Source organism: Neolamprologus brichardi, chromosome 2 (genome assembly GCF_056152115.1).
Source record: "Neolamprologus brichardi isolate AB-2024 chromosome 2, ASM5615211v1, whole genome shotgun sequence".
NCBI classification, from domain to species: domain Eukaryota; kingdom Metazoa; phylum Chordata; class Actinopteri; order Cichliformes; family Cichlidae; genus Neolamprologus; species Neolamprologus brichardi.
The window spans coordinates 3,169,326-3,196,891 of record NC_142105.1 but is presented as its reverse complement, the minus strand read 5'-3'; the positions used below and the strand labels follow the sequence as shown (position 1 = coordinate 3,196,891).

Sequence of the window (27,566 nt, the reverse complement as noted above, 5' to 3'; positions counted from 1 at the left end):
AACTGATGACCTGTATACACAAACCATAGTGTGATAACCTCATGATCACAGGAAGTCAGAGGCTTTTCCATGAGTTTAAACTCGCTGACCTTTAAGGTCATTCAGTCAGCTTTGTGGTGATTGTTCAGTCAACACAAAAGCATGGATGCGACTGATTTATTAGACAATGTTTTTGCCCTTTTTCTCTTCCCAATGACATGTTTTCCTTCATTTTCCTCCTTCTATTTCTCCCTGCAGTCGTCTGAACAGAAACAAGCTCCAGTTTCTTCCCGAGCTTCTCTTCCAGTCCAATCCCAAACTAGGACGACTGTGAGTACACTTTGATTTTATTTTTATTTTTTCATCTTCTCCCCATTCATGATCTCTCTCTGACTCTCCTCCGTCATTCCGTTTCCCCTTTTGTGCCGCTTTTGATGTGTTACGTGATCCGTTTGAAAACACGACCGTGGTGTCAGAGGTTTTATCCTGGTCGAGGGTCCGGGTCTCGCGCCAGGTGACACAGTGCCGCTCTGTGCTCCTGTCGAGAGTTGAAAAAGGCAGCGAGTGTCAGATGTGTGCGTTTGTGTGAGTACGCTTGATTTTAAGAGGTGAAAGTGTGCCTGCAGTGAATGTTTTGCTTGGACTCGTGTGGAATTTTTATTCAGGAATATTGAGTTTTCCCAGAGTGTAAGAGTGTAAGAGCAGGTCATACTGATGCAGCAAAGCCTCCCACTTGTCCTCCTCCTCTCTCGTCTTCATCTCACATTCCCAGACATACTCTCTCTCTTTGTTTTAGTCCCATTGGTGCATCCATGCTGTCTCCCCATCTGTGCTCTTTCTTTCCACTCAGGTTGTCAGGTTCTCTATTTGTTTGATCCTCAGAGAGGATAGTCGGCTTAGGTTGAAGGTTGAAACACCTTCTAAACTTTATAGCTGTTTACATTGGGCTTCTTTCAAGAGAACTTGGAGTTAGAGTGTGTGTGTGGGTGTGTGTGTGGGTGCCTGAATTTAATTGTGTGTATAAGTGTTATTGGGTGCGTCTATAAGTTTGTATACCCTACTGGATATTTATTTGTGTTACATGTGTCATATCGATGCTGCGTTTCAACATATCAAGTTTATGTGTGTTCAGCGTGTGTGTGCATGCCTATGGTGAGAGGTGTTAGGATAACAAATATCAGCGCTAGGACATTAATCTTCTCACTTCTCTCATTCTCTTTTATAATGTTTCCATGAGGCAGAACCCATTGGAAGCTACTGTAACAGTTCTTGTGCGTTTTCTTTCCATGTTTTTTCACCTTTTTGAAGTGTAGGTTGAGCAAAAAGCAGGAATTAAAGGAATACTCCGGTTACTCCACAATTACAAATTCGCTGGCGAGAACGAGCACGTTGATTGAAAGGTTTTGAGCTCCCTCCTTCACGGAGAATGACAGCTATAGTCAGCTTAGGTTTGCAACACTTAAAGCGGATTTGAGCAGCGAGCCAGAGCCAGTGTCACAACATCAACATGTCCAAAGAAATGTCAAAAATTAGATTTTTTTTTTTCTCCACAAAATAAATTAAATGTACTTTTCCAGTGCATATATTCACATCCTCATACTTCCAACGCTTTGCTGGAAGTATTTTGGGCTGGCACCGGAGACGTGGATTGTGTTGCAGGAAAGTTTCTGTGGACATTTTATGACATTTTGATTTGTTGGTCCACTATTCAAACCCTTTCTTCCGTAACCGCTGTGACTCAAAGAAATGTTACAAGCGTTTGCAGCAACCTATCAACCTACAGGCAGCAACTGTTTAATACTCAAAAATGGATTCCTGAAAGTTGAGCTTCATAAGGAGATTTACTTGCTGTTTACAATCTGAAAGACTGGAATAAACATTACGTACACAGTACATCATGCCTTTTGTCCACTGCAGGCTTCTGCCACTGTTAACACAGGTGTTAATTAATATACTGCTATCTATTCAGCTTAAATCAATGCTTATTTATCATTAGAACATCTGTACTCCTTTGTTTCAGAATAAAAGATTTATAATGTTGTCAGTTTCAGTTTTCCTCCTTAGTTTCTCGCACATATTTTGCGTGTCATATTTTTGTGGTGATGTGTGATATATTGCTGAGGCAGAGCAGACTGCTAAATTGTCATCTACGTCAGCTGTGGCTTCCAGGATCACACACAGCTAAAAGTCCTCATAAACGCCAGGGACACACACAGTGACACATGCGAATGGAGACGAATACAAATATTCCATCACACGCACATTTTCACATGGCATTTTTTTTCAACCCTTTTGCCTTTTTCTTTGTGAATGACAGCCTTATTTCCTCCACCTCCTGGCTTACAACTGTACAAAACCCCTAATTGCTCTCGAAAGCTATTATTTATCACCGGTCGAATATGGATCCCTATAGAGCTCTCAGACAACTCAGGAGAGTGGAAAGGGTGAACGTGTTCCAAACTTAACATTATAAATCTCATGTTCTTTATGTCCCTACTTTGCCATCAGCACAATCTAAATTACAGTGTCTGGAGTTTCCTCCGGCACTTTTTTTCTTTCCACTTTTCCTCTTTTTTTAGTGCTTTTTCTCCCATCCTCGCTGTGTTTTCTAAGGAAGTGGTGGTAATGTAAGCACCAAGGTATGTAGAAGAGAGCCTGTGTATAAGAGGGAAGGGCAAAAGAGGAAGACATGTAGGTAGAATTATGGGATAGAGAGAAAGTCAGATGGTGGGAGACTTGCAGAGAGAGTAACAGCAGGAGAGTAAGGAGGAGGAGACAAGGAGGTTTGCTGGTGGCTTTCTGGTTTGGGTTCGTAACCTTCCTCTCTGTCAGCCTTGGTTAGATATTAAATGATGGCAGTGTGATAGGAATTACCTCTTAACCCTCCTATTAAAGCTCTGTGGTCTGAGGTTTGGAAAAGGGCGGAGTTGGAAGGAGCTGGACTAGCATTAAGTGAAAATAGCCACGGGTTAGACGTTTCACTCTCGAGGAGGGTGCAGGGGTTCGGATAAGAGGTATCAGACTGGATAATAGTTTTTAGTCTAGTCTTTAATCCTGCAGGACTATGAATCAATCAAAGAGGTTGTCTCTTAATGGAAACTTTTCTAATTTAGCCTTAAGTGCTGTTGCTGAGTGCCTGACAAAGACTGATGGACAACACGTATAACGGAGGTCATGAGAAAGGAGGGAGATGGATGGATGAAGGGATGCTGGTGGAAGATAAAGGTTTCTGTAGATGGATGAAGGAAGTGGAGTCTGTGGTCCCTCTAGGTGCTCGGTAGGGGGGGAGAGAAAACATAAATGGGAAGGTTGAGATGGATCGTGGACTGGAGTCTGTGGGTTTCAGTGTGTGCAGTCTGTGGTCGTTTCCCCCCACAGTTTGCAGAGACTGCGGTCTCGCAGCACATGCACACAGACACACAGCTCGAGCTCTGAGTAAAATACATTTGCGAAGAGTGTAATGAATTTTTGGTTTGAAATATAACGTATTGACAATATCTCAAATGGAAAAATGAAAGCTACTGGTTGCAGGGCTTTTGTGCCTCATGCACAGTGCACCGAGTCAGGGAGGTTTACTTTGTTAAGTGACTTGATGGCTGTTGGTCTCCTGTCTAATAATGCTGACCCAGACTGAGCCTCATCCTGTTATCTTCGCTTTCTCCTCTGGGAGTTTGTGTGTGTGTGTCTGCATGCTTGTTTAGCGCATAAAAAAGACTTGAATTAGCTCTGGCTCACAGCCCACGTTACTCATAAAGCAACAGGATCCCACCCCCCCCGCCATTTAAGCAGCTCAGGTTACGCTTGATTGGTTTGCATAAGGCAGAAGATGAAAAATGAGAGTAATGTTATACTAAAGAGATATTTCCCGTTTTCTTCATGAATAAATCCCTAGAGCTTCAGATGCTGAGTATTTCACAGTGTTGAAGGTGATCTCTGACCATGTTTCAACACTTATACACTGTGAAATACTGTAGAAGCTTTGCAAATTTTAATGTAGCTCCTGCCATATAATGGACATTACAGAGTTAGTCAGCAGACTGTAAATCTCTTCTGCTTGTGCTGTTTCTAAACAGTATTTTTGGACACAGTGTGACAAAGCTAAAGTACATAAATTACATCACTTTATCACATAAGCAACCGGAAAAGATTTGCTGCAAATTTACAAAGACAAGATTGCATTAAATTTGTCTGCAATAAAACAAAAACGATTAAAGCAAGAAATAAACTAAAGATTTAGCTGGGGGTAGAATCTAGCTCTTATAGTTGGTTAGCATGCGTCAATATGAAGCTTGTAATGATTATCTTTCATTCCAGTGTTATAGATTGTTTGCATTTGTTTACAATACACCTAAACAAAAATAGATAAATATAGTAACACGCTACACATCCAAGTAAAATCCCAGCTGCAGTGTTAAGCAGCTTCATTCTGCTCTCTGCTGAGAACTTCAATCTATACACCTAAAAACCACAAACCAGGTGAGAAATGTGGGTGTAGTGATGGATGCAGACCTAAACTTAGAAAAACACATTAAGACAATAACAAAATCAGCTTACTATCACCTCAAGAATATTTCAAGGATAAAAGATCTGATGTCTCAACAGGACCTGGAAAAACTAGTCCATGCATTCATCTTTAGCAGGCTTGATTACTGTAACAGCATCTTTATAGGTCTACCTAAAAAATCAGTCAGACAACTACAGCTCATTCAGAGCTCTGCTGCTCGAGTCTTCACTAAGACCAAAAAAGTGGACCACATCAGTCCAGCTCTGAGGTCTTTACACTGGCTGTCTGTCCGTCAGAGGATAGACTTTAAAGTTCTGATGCTGGTCTATAAAGCTCTGAATGGTTTAGGACCAAAATACATCAGTGACCTCCTGACCCAGTATGAACCTTCCAGATCCCTCAGGTCATCTGGATCCGGTCTTTTGTCAGTTCCCAGAGTCAGAACCAGACACGGAGAAGCTGCATTCAGCTTTTATGCTCCTTATATCTGGAACAAACTCCCAGAAAGCCTCAGATCAGCTGAAACACTCAGTTTATTTAAATCCAGGTTGAAGACTCACCTGTTCTCAGCTGCATTTGAATAAAGCACCAAATCCACACTTTTAAGCTTAAATTTCAAAACTTATATTTTAACTACTGATTTTATCTGTTTTGATTTTATATACTGTTTTGTTTGTTTGTTTGTTTGCTTGTTTGAATCAATTTTAAATCATGCTTTTTATTTGTTTTTGTTTCTAATGTCTCTGTAAAGCACTTTGAATCACCTTGTTGATGAATTGTGCTATACAAATAAACTTACCTTGCCTTGCTGACGGAGCGCTGCTGCTGGGCTCCGTCATTCTCCTTACTGCACCCCATAAACTGCATTACAGCAGGATATCAGCAGCCAAACATTCAGACTAAAAGGATCTTTTGGAGGCTTAATAGAAAGAAGGAAATTTAGTTTATGTCCAGAGGGAGGCCGGTAAGGAATTTTATCCAATCCACTTGTCCTTCAGAATGCTTCATCCCTACATGTTCACTGTACCAATTTGCATTACAAAAATACCTTTAAAGGTTTAGCTAAACAAGACGGGGGAAACCAGAGCTGTGGAAGAGTGAAATTCAACGAAGCAAGGTTAACAGAGAGAAAAATCGCCCGGATGACTCTAATGATCAACAAATCATGGCATGGAAGATTCCCACTTTAAATCCCTGCGCTGATGACTGCATGGTAATGAGATATTTTCTTCAGCACCATTCGGTTACTCTTGTGTGAAGCAGTTTACCTCCAAATGCTTCAGTGATTCTCCCAGATGTGAAAGTGTGGTCTTAACTCTCCACAGTTACTGTAAATACAATATACGAGTGAAGCCAGGGGAAAAGACGCTGCAGAGAGAGAAGAATGAGAATGGGAGGGAAGGCTGGAGAGAGCAGGGGGTCATTCGAGATGTCTTTTCCTCCTAATTAAGTTAATGGAGAAAGACGAGGAGCCTGCCTTTAATCTTGGCTAATTGTCCATTTAGAGGCGACTGCCATAGTTTACCTGCTGGAATGTTAGGTTAGTGTTACAGGAAGTGGATGAACTTTGTGTGTCCAGTGATTGGTTACGACAGACTGGGCCTCACTGGTGATTGGTTGGAATGATTTGGAAGGGTGAGAGGTGAATATAAACAGTCTGTACTTACATGTGTCTCCTCTTTTTGGTTATTATCTCGTTCACTTATTGACTTTATTCCTCTTTCTTTTTTTGTGCTGTGTTGCTGTTAGGGTTAGAAATACTGCCCTGCACAAACTGAACAAACAGCTTTGATGTTTCTTTTGCTCTCTGGGAGTATAAGATTGTTTTCGCGTCACTAGGCTCCAGCCTTTTGTTTGGTTTTCACGCCACTGTGTGCTGGTGAGAAACAAATAAGTCTCAGATATATAAACAGATAGACGCACACACAAATACATCTCTCTCACGCCACCTCTCCTGCTGATTTAGAAGTACAAGCGCTGGACGGAGAAGGATGCACTCTGGTCATTCTGTGTGTGTCAGACTTTATACTGAACCACAGACCCATGACAGAACTTCCTAATAATTAAACATGACCCAGATGTACAAACTGCGGTGTGTAGCTGGACCACAAAGCTTGTAGGACCTTATACACAGCACCAAGGGCAATATTCACCAGTAAAATGAATGTGCATTTCTAACATGTATATCAGTCGACCTTTATATTTTGATGAAATCCTTTTTGAAGCAATTGGCACAAAAGCAAAAAAGCAAAGGATGTTCTTGGATAAATCTGCACCTGGAGGCTCATAGGCCCCAGGAAAGAGCTGCACCACTGGGCTCATGCTGGTATTCACTGGTATTCAGGGAAGGAAAGGCTTTTACTGAGGGAACCTGACCAGAGCGCTTCTAAAATAGGTCTGCTTTTAGTGGCTTGTGTGTGTGTGTGTGTTTCCCACAGCCCAGACGGCAGTGCGATTTTGTCCCAAGACATATTTAGATAAATACACACTGCTGTGATATTGAAAACCGAAAGAGAGAGAGAGAGAGCGAGGAACAGAGAGATAGGGAAAGCATGAGAGAGAGAGGGAGAGAGGGGGGATGATAGTGGGATAATTTGGGAGATTTGGTTACATGAGGAGACTTTCCGATAATTCTTTCATACTTTCTCTGTTAACAATACTTTCTAATTTGTTGCACTGAGCGTGTTTGCATGTAGCTAAGTAAGTGGTTGTGTTACTGTTGGCTTATTGTAGCAAACTGCTTTAAATAAAATCACAGCAGGAAATTATATTTTTGTTTTTGGTTCACTGTTTCTGGTGCACATACTCATACACATGGCTGGGTCTGTCATTTCTTGTGTGTTTAATCTTTGTTTCATCTTCGTGCTCATGCTACCTTATGTTGAGAATCGTCAGTCTTTAGGATTTCCTACATAGAGAGTGAACATATGAACAACTTTATATTGTTTGTATTTCTAAACTTTTCCTAAATTGAACAAAAACTACTTAAAAAAATAAAAACAGAAGAATGATTTTGATCTCCAAATTCATTTTTTTGCTCATATTTCACTCCATTGTACAAGTGTTTATATTCATATAAAGTCTCTGACACCAATTCTTAAACATGCAGTTCAAAAGCATAAAGTGTTTAAGTTTGCTTCTCTTGCTGTGAAAGCGCTGGAAAGGCCAAGTCATAAAGTGTGTGTGTGTCTAAGCCGATGTGTATTTTCCTTTGCAGACGTGTGAATAAAATAAGCCAGAGTGTGTCTTAGTGGGGCAGCATGCACCATCCAGGCGGTCTTAAAGTTCACAGCAGCAACACCTTTCCCTTGTAGCTGCCTACTTCAGCAGCTTGCCAGTTAGCTAACATGCTGCTGGGCCAGAACCTATGAGAAGTTTGTGGGAGGTTGTGTGGTTGTTGACTTTTTTCTTTCTTTAAGTTTTTACATAGCAACAGATTTTATATGTTTGTACTAAAATAGCACAGGGACTGCATGTGGTAGTAATTTCACCACGCAAATGAATGCAGCTAGTAAACCTGGATAAAGATATCTGGTTTTCCCTTTGACCTCCTTACTCTTACAGAGGAATGGTATGCAGACACATGTAGGGTAAAGCTCGTGTTTACAGTCTAGGTGTTAATTCATATGCATGTAGGGATGGGAATGGAGAACCGGTTCTTGTAACTGGGTCCCAGTAGTCCAGTTCCTTGGATTTGTTAGTCTCGATCCCGCTTCATGCACTCGCACTACAATCAGCTGATTTCAGTTCCCGTGTCAGAGGAGGAAAATAGCGACGGGCACTAAAGCATAAATATGGACATTTATTTTTATTGCACAAAAGGAGAGATGAATGGCAAAGTGGAAGACTGCATCCAAGAAAGAAACAACCACAATATGCCACCAACACAACTTTGGTTCTTTGCCAGCATCCGCTAAGACAGCTTGCTAACGCTAAGCTAGCTAAGCTAGCCAAGAACCCAGAGTGACAGCAGCCAGACCCTGAACTTGAACAGGTAACAAGCAGATGCAGTCAGGCTGCCTCCTTCTCCACCTGTTCATGTTTCTAAAGCAGAATCACTGTGAGGTTTTCATCTTTGCTTTGTGTGATCAGCTTTGCTTTCTGCTAATGGAAGGATCTTAGAGACGCCTTCATTGGAGATTTGAGTTGGTGTGTGGGGTTGTGGCCCATGTTTATATTGTTGAATGCTGACTATGAGAAGTGTCTTTTAGCTATTTTAGAGAGTAACATGAAAGTAATGTAAAGAGTAGTATAACAAATTACTTTTTCCTGTGAGTAATTAAGTAGCATACTGCATTACTGTTCTGCATTACTTTTAAGAAAAGTGTTCTGTATAATAATGACTTTTTTGTTTAATGACTCCAACACTGACCACAACAAAGAGGGCAAATACCTCAGCAAACATGCACAAACATGTGACGCACAGCATGGAATTAATTTGCATTAATGTAATTTCTTTATTGCTGCTTAGCAACGGTGGTGACTCTCAAGACAGATCCAATGAGAATCCAGTGACAGTGCATAAGTAATCGAATCAATGAGTGATGTCAAAATGAGCTAAACATGGCAACACAGGATAGTAATTTGTGTGACTGCATATTTGCTTATATGTTCGTATATGTCCTATTTTCCCGTGTGTGTGTGTTGGTCTGTCAATCTGTACTTGCATTTAAGAAGAGACAAACTTGATATAGGCCCAAATACACTCACACAGTGTTTGTTTTATCCTAATTTAGCTTTACATGAGAGCACTAATCTAAAACAGACTTGGCTCACTGGAACGATGGAGGAGGATGACAAGGAGATGAAGGAAGAAGGGGAGAAGATAGGAAGAGCAGCAGGGGCACGTGATAGAGAACAGGAATTATATGTTTACGGGAAAAAAACACAGGACCGGGTAACAGGTGAAGATGGTCGAGTGAGACATAGCAAGGTTGAGGAATGAGACAGAGATTAGAGTAGCTGGAGGAGAAAATAGGGCTGTAGATACTCTCTCTGAATAGGAGCTTTAAGAAAATAGAAGCTTTTGTTGATTGTTGACCTGCTTTTTCCCCCCTTCTTACAGCAAGCAGTAATGATCTGGCTCTGATTTGAGATGCTTTATTTTTCCTAAAGGATATTTTAAAAACCTGGCAACTAACGTCTGGCCTTTTCTCTCTCTCTCTGTGTATGATTGTGTGTGTGTGTGTTTGTGTGTGATAGGGTGGGTTTCTGTAGTAAAAGCACAATGGAGTTGTATACACCCGGCACTTCATTACTGACAAAAGACAAACCACTAAACAAATATAATTCCCTCCCATAATTACATTCATGTGTATAAGCTGATAAAAAGGACAGATTCTTTCCTCAGCACTGTTCACTGCTGCTTTTTTTTTTCTTAGTGAAACTCAAGACTTCTTTTTTTTTTTTTACATGGCTTCCAGGGCAACACAGTAATATAAATGGGTAAAAAGAGAGGCTCATGCTGTAAAGGTCAAACTGAAATTCTGTGATGATTACTACAGAGGAAATAAAAAGTGCAGGAGTAATAAATAATAGGTACGATTATCCCATGGAAGATTTTTTTCACATGTTTGAACAGGTTTCTTGGTGTTAGCCTGTGTTGTAGAGACGTCGTGGTTTGAGTTAATGTTACGCTATTAATCATGTCATCCGAACATCTGATTTCAAAATAAATCTCTCAAAGTGTTACAGCAGCTGAAACCTGACCTGCAGACTAACTGTTGTTGTAGAGCTGTGGTGATGTCATCTGAGGGTGTCTGTCTTTAATCTTCTGGGGAAAACTGTTTCCAGGTTATTTACTGTAATCTGACAGGTGGGGGGAGTTAGTCGGTGTAAATTGAAGCTCCAGCCTTAGTGTGGGGCCCAAAAAAGTGATGAAATATCTCAGCGTGTGATTACTCGTGCCTGCAAAAAGATAGTAAGCAACGTCAGATTCACCACTGCTTTGTGGGCTGGATTCTGTGCTACAGGTTTAAAGTTGGTAAGCAACAAGATGCAAATAAGACTTTTAATTTATGCACACTTCCAGTAATCAATAATAATATAGAACGTGATGTGACTTTTATGAAGTGAGGTAGAAAGCAATCATCTGATGGATGGCTGTGTGGGGCTGCTTGACTTTAAAGCAGGTCACTTGAGTTTATGGCCTGTCACAGATCTGGGAATAATGGTTTCCTCAACCACAAGCTTTACCTAATAATAAATGCACTATATTTGCCATGCACACATGCTGCAGAACACAAAATCTTTGTTGCAAACGTTAAATAAAAATAAGAAAATAGTATAATCTACCGTCTCCTGGCTCGCAGATGTGCTGTCTGAAAACATGCAGCTGTCAACAAAACAACCAAATTATTAAATCACTGTGGTCACAAGGCTTTACATTTTAGTTCATATTATAGAACCTAAGAGTGTTTCATTATAAGAAATGAATAAATATTGACGTCATTATTTTTGATCGGATTTCTGGAAGTCTTCCCTCATGTCACTGTTTGCCGGTCTAACTAATAGCAGCAAAATGAAAATTCCATATATGGAAATTCAGCCTGCTCAGTTTTAATGAATGTTAATCCCACGTGAGTTAAAAATTGATACTTTGCGCTATTAAACCTCTTCAGACACCTTGACATGCTGCAAACACAATGTGCAAAGTGATTAACGTCAGGATTTTGTGAATCGGAGTCGGTGAGAACGTCTCAGTTTGTGCGCGCGTGTGTAACATTTCACTTTGTGGGAGGTCTGCATAGCTCGTGCTTTCTTTGTTGATCATTTTTATGGCTACATATGTAGAACTATATGTGGAACTGGCTAATGTCTCTCTCACACACACACCTGCAGACACATGGATGTATCTCGAGAGTTATGGTTTCTGTATATGGGCTCACAAATGAATGTTTGAACACGTGTGTCTTCTAGTTAGACTTGTGATTTATTCTGTTTAAGTGAGGTCTGATTGTTACAAATGAGCCAAAACTGTTAGTATTGCTCTGGTATAATCAGAGTTATACACACGCACACGTATTCACAGAATGGCCCAGAAACACTGGAGATATACACATTGACCCACACACTTTGGAGACGCGAGTAAACACACATCTCTTCATCCGTCTTGCTGTCACACAAACATGGTCATTCAGGGACTAAGAGCTTTGTAAGGTGGTGTTTCACAACTGAATGCCAAAAGAAGATTTTTTTGTCCTAATGTAAATCCCAAAACAGTATTTAGACTATGAAAAAATCAACAAATTAAGCAAATTTGCTCAGCAAAATAAAAATGAATAAAGATCAGCATTTACAATGTATTTACAAATTGGTATATATTCATGTGAAGTCCTTCTGTTGCAGATTTTATCTACAAGAAAACCATACACACGGTAACTAAAGCCAGAGAAATATTTTGGAAGTAATTACTTAACTACAGTGTCATACAGTGACCTGCGTTGTGTGATTAACTCAAGGTTTGTCTGGTTGTCATTATGTTATTGTGTCGTAACATGTTGGCTATAGTGAGCTAAATAACTCTGGAAGGTTTAACATCATCCATGTATGACTGCAGACGATTCAATAGCAAAAATAACAAACATAAGCTGCTACATGCAACATTTTGTCATCAGTAAATCTTAACCATACTGAGGCTGAAACATTTGAATAAACACAGCAAACAAGAATCCTGCCAAGACGATTGGCAGCCACAACCCATCCTCAGAACTGAATTGTTTGCCACCTTTTTGATTTTGTTAGAGATGTGTTAAGTTGCTTTATTATACAGAACTAGAACATGGTGCTGCTGCCCTTCACTGCAGATTAAAGTTTTCAGCACTTCAGAATACAAGTGATGAATCACTTTCACCCCTTTAAATATTACCATTTGTTTACATTTGCATGGTGGCTATGAAAAGCCATTTCAACATATGGCATTATAGAAAATGTTTTATGTGCACATCTCAATTTTAACCTTGTACTGCAGTTACATACAAATTATGGTGCAGCCTTTAACAGTTGGGTTACCTGTTGCCTTGATTTTGCTGATATTTCTACACAGCAATAGTGAAGCATACACAGATGTGTGTATTCCCCAACAGGTTGAGTGCATGCTGGTTGTAGCTGGCAGCCTCTTGCAAAGAGGGTGTTGTACTAAAAACCTTCCTGTGATTGATTTGGTTGTTTGCAGCTAGTTTGCATGAAAGACGCAACTTGTCTGCAAACAGTCTCCAACTACTGGCTGAGCAGGATTGAAACTCTGAAAAGTTTGGAATTGCAACTGGAAAAGGGAACTTCCTTCAGAGTAAAAGTTGGAACTTTTGAAATGTGTAAGGCACAGTGTTGGTCAAGTTACTTGAAAAAAGTAATTAGTTACTAATTACTGATTATTTCTCCAAGAAATTAATCCCGTTACTTTACTGATTACTTATTTTCAAAAGTAATTAGTTAATTTGTTACTTTTTAAAAACATGATACACAGCCTGAATGCATAATAAAGCCATAGACCTTTCAGCCCAATTCTGTTTTTCTGCGTAAGCCATCATATAAAATTGAATCAAATGAAAAGTCTCTTTTCAAAACTTGATTTATGACTTTTAATCTTTTAACTTCATGCACGTTGCATCAAGCAAAAATGAAATTACAGTCTTTGACTTGAAATTTGTTTAACATTTAAACCTATTTTCAGCATATTGCAGCATATGAAATAAAATATTTTTGTGTTTACGCTCACTCTTAAAAATAGATGCAACACAGCAAAAATAAATAAGAGCCAAGATTCAGCAGCACTAAGTCCTGTTGCTCTTAAGTCTATTTTCGCCTTTTTAGCAGGGAGGTGTCTGTGAATTTCATATTCCTGTGGCAGCATGCTAGGTGCTTGCTGAGATTTGAAGTTGTAGAAAGGAGTTTTCTTCTCATGCAGAGTGAACAGCGGACACTAATGTTTTTGTCACTTTTTAAGGAATTAAACTCAAAATAATGTCAGTGCTTCCACGCTTTGAACGCTACACGGTCGTACTCTCTCCTGCACTCATTATCCGTTGTTGATCTACACACGTCTGTTGTTGCACGCTCATACGTCATTGTCATGAGACACTCTCACAAACAATATCACGGTTTAGTAACGCAGTAACGCAGTAGGGGTGGGGGAAAAAATGGATACTGTGTAGCATGGTGATATTTTGTTTGCTAATAATGTATGGATACAGGGACAGCAGAAATCGATATTTTGTTACAAAAAAGGTTTTTGTGCTCTGACTTCAGAGCATGTTGATCCTTTTTCTGAGCAAGAATCCTGACATTCCTTCACTGTCCAAATGTGTTTAACTTTTTTTGGCAGCAATAAACATGACAGTTTACTTATTTTAATTTAAGACATGTTTTATTTTAATTAAGTTCAAAACTTTTTTATTTAATGTAAAATTATATTTTGTTTTAATTTACTTTCAAATTCTTCAGTTGCTGAAGGGGCTGCATAGCTTTCATAAACTGCATAGTTCAGAATAGCTATAATTGTACCAGATGGTTGTTCAGTTAAGTTGGACTAGACTGTAATACAAACCGTTCAGTTTGTCAACAATCAAACTGAAATGAGAGAAAGACTGAGTGTGAGACTTTGATATTAGATAAAATGAATATTGATAAAGTTTACCTTTATGTACAGAATCTGAATATCGCAAAATATTTTTAAAAAATTGCAAAAATATCGTATCGTGCGTTAAGTATTGTGATAATATCGTATCGTGGGATGTATGGTGATTCCCACCTCTATAACCCAGCATGCTTACGTGAAAGCAACAGTAATCGAATTACTTTCTTTCAATAGTAATTCCTTACTTTACTCATTACTTGAAAATAGTAATCGGATTACAGTAACACATTACTCTTAATGCGTTGCTGCCCCATCTCTGGTAAGGGACAACTTTTACTTTGAAGGGGAATGGTCAATGGCCACAGCAGCCCCCCGCAACCACAAGCCAAGTGGTTCATAAGCATTTTCCCTGGTAACAGTTCTTTAGACCTCTGTGACCTGTGACACTGCGGATTACGTAATGTACAGTTTTACTGCTGTACCCCAAGGGGTCATCTCTATGTTTTATATCATTCATAGTAATTACAATAAGGAAAAATAAGAAGCTCTTTAAAGCTGTTTTGCACAGTTTTTGTGCAGATTTTTGAAAAAGAGGGAAGAGAGAGAAAGCTCAGATAAGGAATGACACAACATTTGAGATTTAGATTACATGGAAGAGCACCAGAGCTACGAACAGTCTGACTGTGAGACAGAGGAGAGGGAAATGAAGATATAGGAAATGAACGAGTCAGCAGAAACAGAGATAGAAAGAGAGCGAGAGAGTGAGTGAGAGAGAGAAACACAGAGAGAGAGAGAGAGAGAGAGACAACCACATGAATGGGGTAAGTGGAGATTTAACCAGACCTCGTCTAAATGCAGAACACCACAAAGCCACTTTAAAACCTGTACAGATATATTTATACATCACATACAAACGCTCACAGCAAACACTGTGGACTTGAAAACACACTGACATTATGAGCAGATACGGGACAGACGCCCCTTCAGTCGGCTTCAGACATGGTTTTTCAGGTGTCGTTATGGGACTTTAAAATGGATCTTGATTTGTTCGATTTACTTTTACCTTAAACATTTACTCCTGCATTTACATTGTTTACAAATATTATAATTGCGCCTCCACTCATGTTAGCAGGGATGCATTTGAAGCCATGTTTACAGCTAAATCTGTATCCAAATCTGCAGTTACGCCCAAACAAAGGCATACTTCGACTTCGACAGGACAATGAATGAAAAGCCAGTTCAGTGGGAGCGTGTAAGAAGTGCTTATTTTTAGGTTTGGAAAGATAATTAAAGATCCTAAAAAGGCCATGACAGTTTGTGTATGTTGCTCAAATCATGTTACAAACAGCAGGCTTATCGTGTTTGTGTTGAACATTCTTCTCACGGCTTAAAACGCTTACAGACGTCATCGTGTGTTGTCAGTGTGTGCATGTGTAAGACAGAAAAAGATTAGGAAAGGAAGGAGGAGCACATCTTTCTTTGAAAGAAAGATATTAGGTGTTTGTTTATGCCTGTATCAGCTAAACAAAGGGAACAGGAATGTGCATTTTTGTGTTTAAACATAGAAATATGAAACCATGAATAAAGTCCAAGCAGTCTTCTTCTTTTCATGTCTTTTCCTCCCTTTTCTTCTTTGCTTTGTTTTGCCTTTTTACGCTTTCACATTCACCCTTGGTTTTAACATTTGACATCAGAGAGAGGCTAATACTTTGCAGACTTTGATAACCTGTCAGGTGTTTGCTCGTCTGAGGGGCATTTGCTTTTTTAGTGAGTATCTGTCAGAGCATTTTTAAACTATCACCAGGATCCAAACAGGAATGTGTCTTCCTCAGGTATCAGAAGTTTTCTTGTTACTTTTAAATATCTTTTCAAGCTTCTTCAAGGAAGCTCAATATGAGCAGAACTGTTAAACATAGTCAGCTGACAAATGAAAAGTGAGTATCTGAGAGATGGGAAGGTAATAGAAATAAAATAAATCCTTAGAAATTAAAGTAAAAACAAGCACTTTTTTCTCAGAGGCAAAGAAAGAATGTATGCTGTGCCGCACACATCGTTCTCTGTAAAATTGTCATCCTGAATTTTGGTCACTTTTACAAGCACAGCGTCACGCTCGTGGTGCAGCCCCATGGCGTTGTGTGTGTTTCAGAATGCCTGTCATACGTTTCTGTTTCAATCAAAGACAATAGGCTCCAGCGGCTTGCCCGCAAATTTGTAGCTTCGCTTTATAAGGCCACCGAGCCACCACATCCCCTCCAGCATGAAACAATAGACCTGCTTCACATCCAGCATAGATTAGCTGTTGATTACACTGCTTTTATACTACTTTTGCAAAGCTGCTCCAGCTCCATATAAGCTTTTGAAATCCTGCAGGGAATACAAAGAGAAAAGGGCAACATTTCTCAAGTTTAGTGATGTCACGTGCATTTACACAAAGTTAGGCTAAAACTCAAATATCAGCATGCTGTTAGCTGTAATTATAGCATCACGCTTGGTAAATTGTACACTCTGGACATGCTACACCATGGTACTGAGATACATCATATACCAAGTTTTGCTAAAGTTGAGTTGCTGATTAGGTAAAAGCACATGTTTAAGAGGTGGATACATAAAACAATGAATACATTTTATATAATCAAATGTGTGACAGAGTTTTGGTGCCACAGATGAGTTCTTTCTTTCTTTCTTTCTTTCTTTCTTTCTTTAACTCAGTCAATCATTCTGCTCACCGAAGCACAGACCAGACTGTTCGTTATATTTTGGATTAAATAAAAACCTTGCACAGGCATTACCCAAGCTTGAATCAAGCACAAGTGTAGTTCCCTGTTAATAAAATGTGTAGAAATTGATGATCAGGGGAAACACCGACTTTTGTGGCAACAAATGGCAATTGCAGGATTCCTGTGCATTCATTTCTGATGAGCCGTTAACCTAGAGTGGTGAAGTTTACTGGAACACACAATTAATCATCATAATCATCAAATGCTCCACAGCTGGCGATCCAGGGTTACATTAAAAAACAAAACAAAAAACACAATGTTAGCAAAGTTTGTACCACTAGGATGTGGAAGCAAATCAAAGAAAGCTGTACTTCCCCACACCAAACTGATACTTAAAACAGATGAAAACATATAAGTGTTGAGGCAAAGTGTTACAGCTTGAGAAGATGCTATCTCTTTTTATCAAAACGTATAACAAGAGGCTCTCTGCTGAAATGAATTGACTCAAAACCTCGAGCGATGACAACTAAGCTAACACAGCCTACATCAAACAAGTGCCACAGAATAAGACACAGCTGTCAGCATTTGGCTGTAAGATATGCTCCGGTCACTGAGCAGTTGTTGATGACCAAAGAGCAGCTTAGCCAGTAGCCAGCCTATCCATGCGGAGATGTAGTTTGTTCTCTGCCAGGGGCGATTCTAGGATCAGAGCTTTGGGGGTGCTGAGCACCCAGAGAGCTGCCCAGCCAGGCAACATACACTTTACTCGTCGCAATGAGACTTCAGTCTCTGTCAGTTCCTGCATCCTCCCTGTCCTCGTCGTCTGTTGTCTTCATCTCCGTTACCAGTCGTCATAATTTTACCATCTCTGTGCAAGTCTGCAAATTTCTTTATTAAATCATAAGATTCTTAAATTCATCAAGTCTCTCTGTGCCTGGGTCCTCGTCACAAAACATGACATCACTGTTTTGTACATTTTAACGCAATTTAATCCCACATTTGTGAAAGAAAAGCAAAACACTTTTTTGAAAGTCAGTAACAAAACCATCAAATCTGATAAAGGTTATTTAAATGCTGCAAAAGAAGAATGGATTGGAATAAAAAACATATCCTAACCTTAATTACTGGAGGAGAATAATGAATGATGCTCGTAGTGAGTAAAAAGTAAACTGAGTGCATTTTTTGGACAGAGATTCACTTTTAATGTGTATGTATAATACAATACAGATGCATAAAAAACTCTCCCAAAACAGAATAAATTATTACAAATAAATTATTACAAAATATTTAAAAAAAATATATATATAAAAATGGAGGCAACTTTGCCTGTGGTAGAATGAATACCATGCATGAAAAAATCTTTACTGCAGATACTAATTTTACTAATTTAATAATAATAATTTTGTGTTGTAAGATTTATGAGTTTCGTGCTTTCATAGTGGTCCTTAATATGTATTAAGTACACCAGATTGTGAGTAAAATCAGGTTTTTTCTCTTTGTCAGTTTAACAGTTTCTGTCTGTCACTGTTCCCTGTCTGTTTTCTTACCTGGTTCTTCCTAACCTTGTACTTTCTCCTCACGTTCCCTCTTTCCTCTCTCCCTCTTTGGACTGACAATCATACACAAATAGATTGGATTCAATTAGATGAAAAATTACATTAATATGAAAAAAAACTAACAAAAAGTCCACTCTCAGTGTACTTTCAACCAAAAGGCAAATAACCAAACCACATGAACATCTAATAAAAGATATAAATATTGAAACACTGATCCAACATTATTCTTGATTGATGGATCATTTGTTCTTACACTTTTACCTGAATGTGGCTCCTTTTTTTGAAAAAACCTCCTCATATCCATTATAAACCTGCTGTCTCTTTGTACATAAACACACAACAGGAGTTATAAGGTTAATGGGCATCCAGTCAGTTAGCTAGTTAGTATCCATTTAAAACAGGACAGTGGTAACAGCAGCAGGCTGCGGACAATTAGATTTTAAACAGGCTGTATACATTTCAATGGGAGCAACAAGACGGTCAAATGTTGCTGATTTTACTACAGAGCAGGACGGATTATCTATACTTTTGTTGTTGAAATGTTACGTCTCAACCAAGTACTGTATGCTTTTTATATTTTTAGTAGTGTGTCACACAAACAGCAAATATTGTCAAAAAAGTAAGAAGTCTTTGGGGGTGCTTTGATTCATTTTGGGTTAAAATGGGCTAAAATCGCCCGTGTTCTCTGCCCAGACTGAAGGAGTTCAAATTGAGAAAGTTTGAGGAGGTTATTGGAGGAGGTGTAATTCATGGATCCAGGAGGCAAGTAACTGAAAAGAAATATTTAGCTTGCAAAACAAGCAAACCAAAGTCTAAAACTGCTGTATACAAGACTGCTAGCATCACAAGAAAAAGGAGAAAAGACGAACAGGAATCAAACAGGTTGTGCAGTGGATTACCATATGTGCACACACCTTCTGTCTGTCGGGAACACGGCTGAATCAAAAACGAATGGAGACAGAATCTGTAGGAGAGAAAGAAAAATAAATTTCAAATGCCAGCAGGAGATGATACTGATGACAGAAGGATGTTTGATGTATGGAAAAGTTTGTCTCCGCCGCTGAATATCAATAAACTGCCGTCTGCAGTAACCAATACTGACAAAAGAGAAATAAACTGCGGCGATAGAGACACATTCCGAGAGAGGGAGGAAGAGGGGGAACAAAATTAACGGAACAGAAACAAAGACAGGGAGGGAAAAGAAAGGGAGGGGAGAAGGGCAGCAAAAAAAAGAGGGAGAGAAAGATGAGAAGAAAATGACAAGAAAGGAGAGGCGCGATGAAAGAGGGAGAGGCTCGAGCCAGGCAAGAAAGGGAGACATTTACATTCAGAAACAATGCTGTGTAACACATCCTAAACTCACATAAAACACATCAAAACTCATTTAACGTTTAAAAGTTGCATGTTGCAAGTTTATAGTCAGTCTTGGAAACCTACACATGACTTTAAATTCATGCCTTGTCATTTGTGTATAGTGTTAATGTGAGCCCGTTCTCACTCCCGAGGCGTAACATGCCGACGTTTTGTCACGTCCCGCGGCGTTCCTGAGGAACGCGAAAGGAGACCTTTGGCGTTCTTATGGGATGCGGCGGGTTATGGCCGAAATCCAGTGCAATGACGCTCCCGCGGTAATAGACGTTCCAGCCCTGTATTCCAGCCCTAAACCTAACCTTATCCCTAGCCCTAACCATAACCTTTTTCCTGAGTTTAACCAGGACTTTAATGATGTTAAATAGCGTGTTTCTAAGCGATTTGAAGAAAAAGAGCGAACATGTGTAGATTGAGTCCATACGGTTCTCATATTTCCTCATTTTTCCGAGGTCGTCATTTAGTGGTGGGTAGCCGAAAACGTAATATGTTGACGATTTGTCACCTAGCGTAAAATGTTACGCTTTGGGAGTGAGAATGTGTTGTTAATGTACTGTGCTGGTTATTTAAAACACCCACATAGCAGGTGACGTCCCCCTTTTAATCTGACTTTGAACAAAAGTAATTTGTATATGATGCAGAGGACATAAAGCATTCATAATTAAATACACACACACAACAAAAAGACAACAGGAGGAAAAAGAACCAAGTGACTGAATAAGAGCATGTGATAGCCAAAGACACACAGACCAAAAGGAATCATCATGCTGAGAAGAGACATGCTGCTGTGGGGCACAGAAGAAATGACAGAGTGAGGAGCGATGCTGAGATAGAGAGAAAATGTGAGACGGCATCAGTTACTATCAGAGAGCTAAATAAATGGCCACAAGCATCAAGTGGTGCCAAGCGCTACTGAAGTCCACACTAACCACTGCCTGGCGGTCACTTTCATGTGGTCACTTAAAGATGATGTCACCCGGCAGCTCCTTGGCTGCGCACTGCCCTGCTGCAACATTCTCAGCTCTTCACTCTTCATAAAAGAACCCAAAGGTGCTATGTGTCTTTAGCATCAATTAGTGGTATGCAACATAAACCCGTGTGACCAGTAACAAGCTGGCATTTTCCTCCATATATATCTTGTGATTTTGGAAAGGATCTTTAATATTCTTGCTATATTGAGATGCTGACAATGGAGGCATAAGTTGCATGTTACATGATAAAAATTTCATAAGCAGACAACTGTCGTGGTCATCCAGTCACATGCCAGTTTTATGACACTGTTTGGGAAGCAAAAATCTTCTGACACTTTGTGTGCAGACACGGCATCTGTTCTTTACAAGCTGTCGGACGCTGCTGACGAACTGTTGGCTGACAAGTGCATGAACATGTCCGTGTAAAAACACACACATAAACACACACATGCGTATAAACGCGTTCGTGTCACCTCACCGACAAGGTGCGCACCGATCCTGCTGTCTTTCATGCATGTGTTAGATCGTGTTGCTCCACAACGCCCCGTGCCATCCGAAAACGAAACATGTGTTAGTTTGTCTGGGAGATTACGCATGCATTCACAGCCACTGAAATCACTCCACAAAGTCAGCTTACATCATGTTTACTGACGGCAACCGTACTCAACAGCCATGTTAATAAAAATGGCCGTTGTTTAATGCGTACAATTTTACAGCAGTCTTGAGCTTAACTTTCTTTTATTGGGCTACTTATGCACTCGAGATCTAAAACTGTAATGTCTGCAATTAAGTTTTTATATATAATTATTGTAACTAGTAGTCTGTTTCGCTCTCTTTCTTGTCTCTTATTTCTGCCCTCTCTCTGACATATTTGACATTTCTTTCATATTTGCTGTGAGTGAATCACGTCTGAGTCACACAGACATGTGGCTTTCATTAGAGCGTCTTTGTAGTGTTGTTAAGATGACCAGACGCACATACGTGGACACGTACCCACAAATACACAGACACGGGAACATATGGACGTCTGCAGTGCACGTCGTCATAGTTTTATGAAGGGGCTTCAGATACTGTTGTCAGGATGAACTTTAACCCTTTAAAGCCGGCCGGAGCGGGCACGCTCCGTTTTGCGCAACTATTTTTAAATCCCGGTAGCTCTGCAACCACGTGAGCTTGCGCAATAAATTTTTTTTGCATATGAAACCGGAGGAGTTGTACTTACATCTTATGCCATCAGCTTGTCCTCGGTCACAGTTTCCTTCCACATATAGCTTTGCAAAAACTGCATAAAAAGCACTTGCAGCAACAAAAACATAATATTCCAGAAAGACGCTTTGCTGATCCGATCAGCTGTTTGTAACACTTCCTACGTTGGAATAGACATCAGCGCGAACTATCGCATGTCCGCCATGACCTGCCCGAAACCGGAAGTGACGTCATTTTGCGGAAATGTAGTTTTTTTTTTTTACCATCAGGGCCTCATGAGCCTATACTGGTGTTTTTATAAGTCATGTTTGACTTTATGCTTTTCTGAATACTTTCTGGGATGCTTAGGACTCAAATTGCACTGCTGGAAATAGTTTATTTTGATGCATATGCTGCTTTTTTGCAAATTTGCATTATAATATTTATTTTTGTTTTTCCTGCAGTATATAAAAATTGGTGTATTTCAAAAATAAAACTATGAAGACACTCAAAATAAATTTCCTGTGGTGGGAAACTATTTTGTGCAACTTTTTTGTATTTACAGTTTTGAGGGATAAGCCTCTTAAATTTCTCTAACTAGAAATATATGTTAAAAAAACAAAGGAGTTTCAATTTTTTGGTAGTTTATTGCACTTTTTTGCAATTTATGTAATTACTATGCACTTAATGCAGACATATTATTAAAATTTGGGCTGTAATGGTTGTATTGATGTATAGCAACTTGAAATGCTCCCAAAAATGGCTCCACAGCATGTAAAAATATAATATAAGCTCTGGCAGACTTGGTTCTATGGTAGGTCTTAAAGGGTTAATGTGCGTGTGTTATGTTAAGTTATGTTCTCGTCATTGAGTTGAATATATAAATAGGGAAAAGACATAATTGTGCAGGCAGTAAGCTTTCTGCTTGATTAGTTTTACTTGATTTAATATCAAATGGACTTAGAAGGCGAAATCTTTAGATATTTGTTGATGATCTCATAAATCTGTAAAGATGGCGAAAACTCCTCTTTTGGGAGTTTTTCGAATCTTAGTAGTGTACTAATTTATTGTTTGTTGGTTATGTTTCCTCCCTTTAATTCATAAGTTGAGAAAAAAATAGATGAAAGGAGGAATCAGACTGTGAAAACTTTGTTTATAATGGCTAAAGCCCATCCACCCAAACGCCAGCTGTCATAGGGCAAAAAGCACCCAGGGCACCAGTGTGTCACAGTGCAAAACAGAGACAGACAACATTCACACCTATGGCCAATTTAGAATCACTAATTAATTGAATCCACACGAGTCTGTGGAAAGAAGCCAGAGTATCCATGAGAGAACCCATGAACATGCAAACTCCACACAGACAGTCGGATGGAGGTTTAAAACTCAGGAATTTCTTTCTAGGAGGCAACATTTGTAACCACCACCCACTGCGTTGCTCTGGCTAGAGGCTAACTCCCATTTTTTTAAAATTTCAGCATCTTTTCATAAAAACGTTGCAGACTCCTTTTGTCAGTTTCAGCCGCTGTAGAGTGGCTACTGATTGGGAACTGAGAGGAAAATGTTTTGTTAGTGGCTTTTCCACTTGTGTCGGGCTCGTATCACTTTTAGCGTGGCCCCAACACTGACCTTACCATGACCCAATCACACAATCAAATCACACACGCCTAAAATCACCAGACTGCAGCACAGATTGTCATTGTTGTTTGATAAAGTCAACAGTGATAACCAGACAAGGGCAGAAAATCAAGAGGCGTCACCGACGTCACCGACTCTCAAACACAAAGGATTGTGGGAAGCACAGAGGAGGGAACATCGTCGTCTCCGAGAGCCCACAAAGATGCCAGAGATTTGTGTGTAAATATTTGTGTGCGTCGTACTTTGTGCCGTGCGCACTTTCTTTGCTCGTGTTCAACATTTTATGTGCAAATCTGATGACACGCAATAATGTCATGAAAGGCGAACACAGCTACGCTCTGAAGCTGTTCTGATTTTAATTAGCGCTGTCTCGTTAACACACAGACTCGTGCGCGCACACAGTTACACACTTCTTCCTGGAACACTGCAGACCTACCACACTCGTATATGGATTATGTTTTAAATGACGGGAATGAGGCTTTGAACACACACACAGATGCACACTCGGGGGTCCCGATGCCCGCTTTCTTTGAAAGTGTTCCCAGTTCTTTAGTGGCAGATGTACATGTACTGTATGTATCCGTGTGTGTGTGTGCAATGGTTTTTATATGTGTGTTCCATTCTCATCATCTAAAACCTATCAGGGTGTCTAATTACAGGCTTGTAGTCGACCAATAACATCTTCTGGAGCCAACTGCAGTGTCTAAGTACCCAATTTAGAAAACCAAACAGTGTGCTTTAGCACAGAAGTCACGATCATCAGTGTTTTACTTTAGTTTAGTTTAGTTGTTTCCTTTCCCTTAAGCTAATTCGTCTGCTTTTTTAGCTAAAATCTGCTAGCTGCTTATAGATTCACATATTTTCTGGGTTCAAGCTGAGTGTGGTCATGTGTTTTCTCAGGAGGTGCTTCAAGTGTCCTCCCACAGTCAAGAGACATGCTTGTTAGCATGATAAGCTATTGGTGTGGATATGAACATACATGTTTGTGTTAGTCTGCTGGACTGGGTGGACAGAAGATTAAATTAAAAAAAGAACATCTAGCTTGGGTCTCCTGTTTGAGACGGGTGCTTTCCTATTCTGATTTTGCAAAACGGTATTTGTTTTCTGTATATAATGTAATAGTAAGATATGATTTAATTACTGCAGTGTCGTCTTAATGTCCCTGTAACCTTTTCCTATTTGCAGTGCGACAAACGTAATTTACAGGGGATGTTTGAGTGCGCGTGTGAAGACGAAAACCAAAACGAGAGCACCAGAAAATGAGAGACAAGAAAACAGAGGGCTGAAAGATAAATGGCAGAATGTGGTGAGGGAATAGAGAAATGAGTGTGAGAGACAGAGAAAGTAAGTCGGCAATCAACACTAACATAAATCACATCCTTCTCTTCTTTTTCGACTCCCTTTCCTTTCCTCGCAGATATCTGCTGTCAAAATCCGACATCCCGTGGAGGCGCTGGTCACCTCCTAAACTATGTTGTCCTGACATTTCCAGAGTTATAGATCATGCTGGAAATACAGTCACACTCACAAAAGCATGTCGTTTGAAATATATTACCTTAAAGCAGGAGGTGATTCATCATGGGTCATGAAGGAGGAGTATTATTACGTGCACATACTGCTTTGCCATCCTGAACGCTGACAGCTCTGAAAAACTTTGTTTTTTTTCAGCACTTGTTCTACACCCCAGCACAGATACAATCCTTTCGGTTGTCTCCTCTGAGATTTTTGGGATAATTGGAGTTCCTTCCAGTCAATTGTCTGTCTGTCCAGTTCAAGAGGTTGAGTCTTTGTGTCCGACAGCAGCACAGCTCTGTCAGTGAGCTTTTATGAGTGCTTGTCTTGTTCCAAGTCCGGCTCCCAGTCCTCTGTGACTACTACAAATTTCACCAGACTTTCAATCAGAGGTATAAAAACCATGCATGCTTGTGTCAGACTGAAAAACGTTACCACCACTGCTCCTTTGCTCTAATGACTTCCTAATTGTTAGCAGTTTGACTGTCACTGCTGAGCACCGTCCATTTGTCTAGAGAGACTATTAGTGACTATTGTAAACAAGGACATGTGTTTTCATGTTGTTTTTTAATCCATGGAATAAAAGAGAGCTTGGAAGGCCACTTATCACAAATACCAGCTCTTTTCATGTATCCCTTGAATAAAGTTTAGATCTGGTAAACTGGCTGTTTGTTTCTGAATATGACCATTAGTGGCACTAGCCTTGAGTTACTGTTAATCATGCTTTCTGTTTGAAGATAACTGTAGTAGCAAATTCTTTAAAAAAAAATAAATCTCTGGATTTATACAAAAAAGGCCTCGCCACGAAATGGTTCACTTTGAGGTTTAATACACTTAATGGGCAATAAAAGGAATGGTTCTCTTCCCCGCTGATAATCCCTCTTTTTCTCTAAAGTGTTTCCTTTTCTTTCTTCTACTTTAAATCATTTCTACCACACACACACGCTCTGCAGACACACTGTGCACACAGTTACAGACCTTCTATTAATCACCAGTCTAATTCTGGAGGTAGATGTAGTAATAATAGCAGTTTCAGCTTTTTGGCCGTGCTCCGCTGGTAAATAGACCATTCTGCCTTTCCGGAAAAGCCTCGGAGATGAAAGACTCCTCGAGGAGCCACGTTAATGAAATTTGCTGAGTGAAAACTGAACTGGGAGGAAAGGCCCTGTACCTGGAAACACACACACACACACTTACACATGAAAGTAAGATCCTTGTAGGTAAGCAGGCATGCAGATGTACACACAGAACATAGGTTTTCATTCAGATATATCGTGACACGCATGACTGTAGGGTTGAGGGAGCTCCTTCACTCAGTGTCTTCAACGGGTCACTGAACACGAGCCATGCAAAGACAGGTATAGGCTCCCAGTCCTATATATAGGCAGACATTGTTAAAACAGTCCCTCGAGACCTGCCTGTTTTTGTTGGGACTCCATAAGTTCGATCATTTGTGAGTGAAGACTTGGTCTCATATATGTAAGTTCTCCAAAATGATGGAAACAACTGTGTGTGTGTGCAGTTAGTGTGGTCACTCATTAACTGAGCTTTAAATGCATCCCTTAATTAGCCTTCAGCCTAATTGGCCTAATCACAACTCTCACAACTTCAGCTGTGGCAACAGTTGCCATGGCAGCGCAGTCAACACTGCCAGATACAGTATCTGGTGTTTTTATTTGTTTACTTCACTAAGAAAACTCAAAGGAAAAATGGCACGGCATTTCCCTGAAAACGAGGAAAATTCACATAAAAGTTTAGGTTGCAGAAATATGTTTATCCACAAGGGCTACTTCAACCTTAAAAACACACACGGCGTTGCGTTCTTTTGTTTAAACACTTGTGTCATGTTTCTTCTGTAGTTGTAGTTGTGTATTATTGAAGAATCAGATTCCACCACTAATTGTATACTACGCAAGAGCACTTGCCCAATCATTTCCGGCTGTTTTCTTTACTAAAACTATAATTTACCTAAAATAATCTCCCCGTGGTTCCTAAACAGGTACACTGATATTTGCGGGGTTATCGTTTTTGAGCATTTTAAAGGTTTAGGTCAACCATAAATGGATCAGTGCGGGTGTTCTGTCATTTTCTCTCAGCGTTCTCTGTGGACCGCTGTTATTTTCCAGCACTTGGGTTTGACCTTTTCAGCAAGCAGTTTTGGATTTTAAATCGTAGTAGATTTCTGTGTGAGATTCTGACACATTTAATTCTTTCCTGGTGGTGGAAGAAAGGTCAGAAAACTGATCTTCTCGCTCATACGCACACGTTCCACCATTGCTTTCTATGAGAAAACATCCTGCTGTTTCCTCACAGCCTCATGTGGTTTCCTTCACTAAACCTAACAGAGCAAAAGAGGGTAAGGTGTTCATGAAAACTGGTCATGGTCTCGGATGGGGGGTGGAAATGGCAGTGGTTAAAGGTCAAGAGCAGGCAGCAGTGCAGATGGCAGGAAGGTGACATATGACTCCCTGGTTTCAAGACTGACCCAAAAAGCTATTAAGTGGTGTTTGCCTATTTACCTGACAAGGGTGACAGACACAGGAGTGTGTGTGTGTGTGATGG

General features: G+C 39.9%; 1 protein-coding gene across 1 annotated transcript in view; it reads left to right on the top strand.

The window, feature by feature from the left end:
• slit3 (slit homolog 3 (Drosophila)) overlaps positions 1 to 27,566 on the top strand; it is a 265,109-nt gene that overhangs the window by 28,120 nt on the left and 209,423 nt on the right. Inside the window, exon 4 of the mRNA XM_087846129.1 lies at positions 238 to 309. Within this exon, the coding sequence (XP_087702255.1) occupies positions 238 to 309 (72 nt within the window). The remainder of the gene's footprint in view (positions 1 to 237; positions 310 to 27,566) is intronic.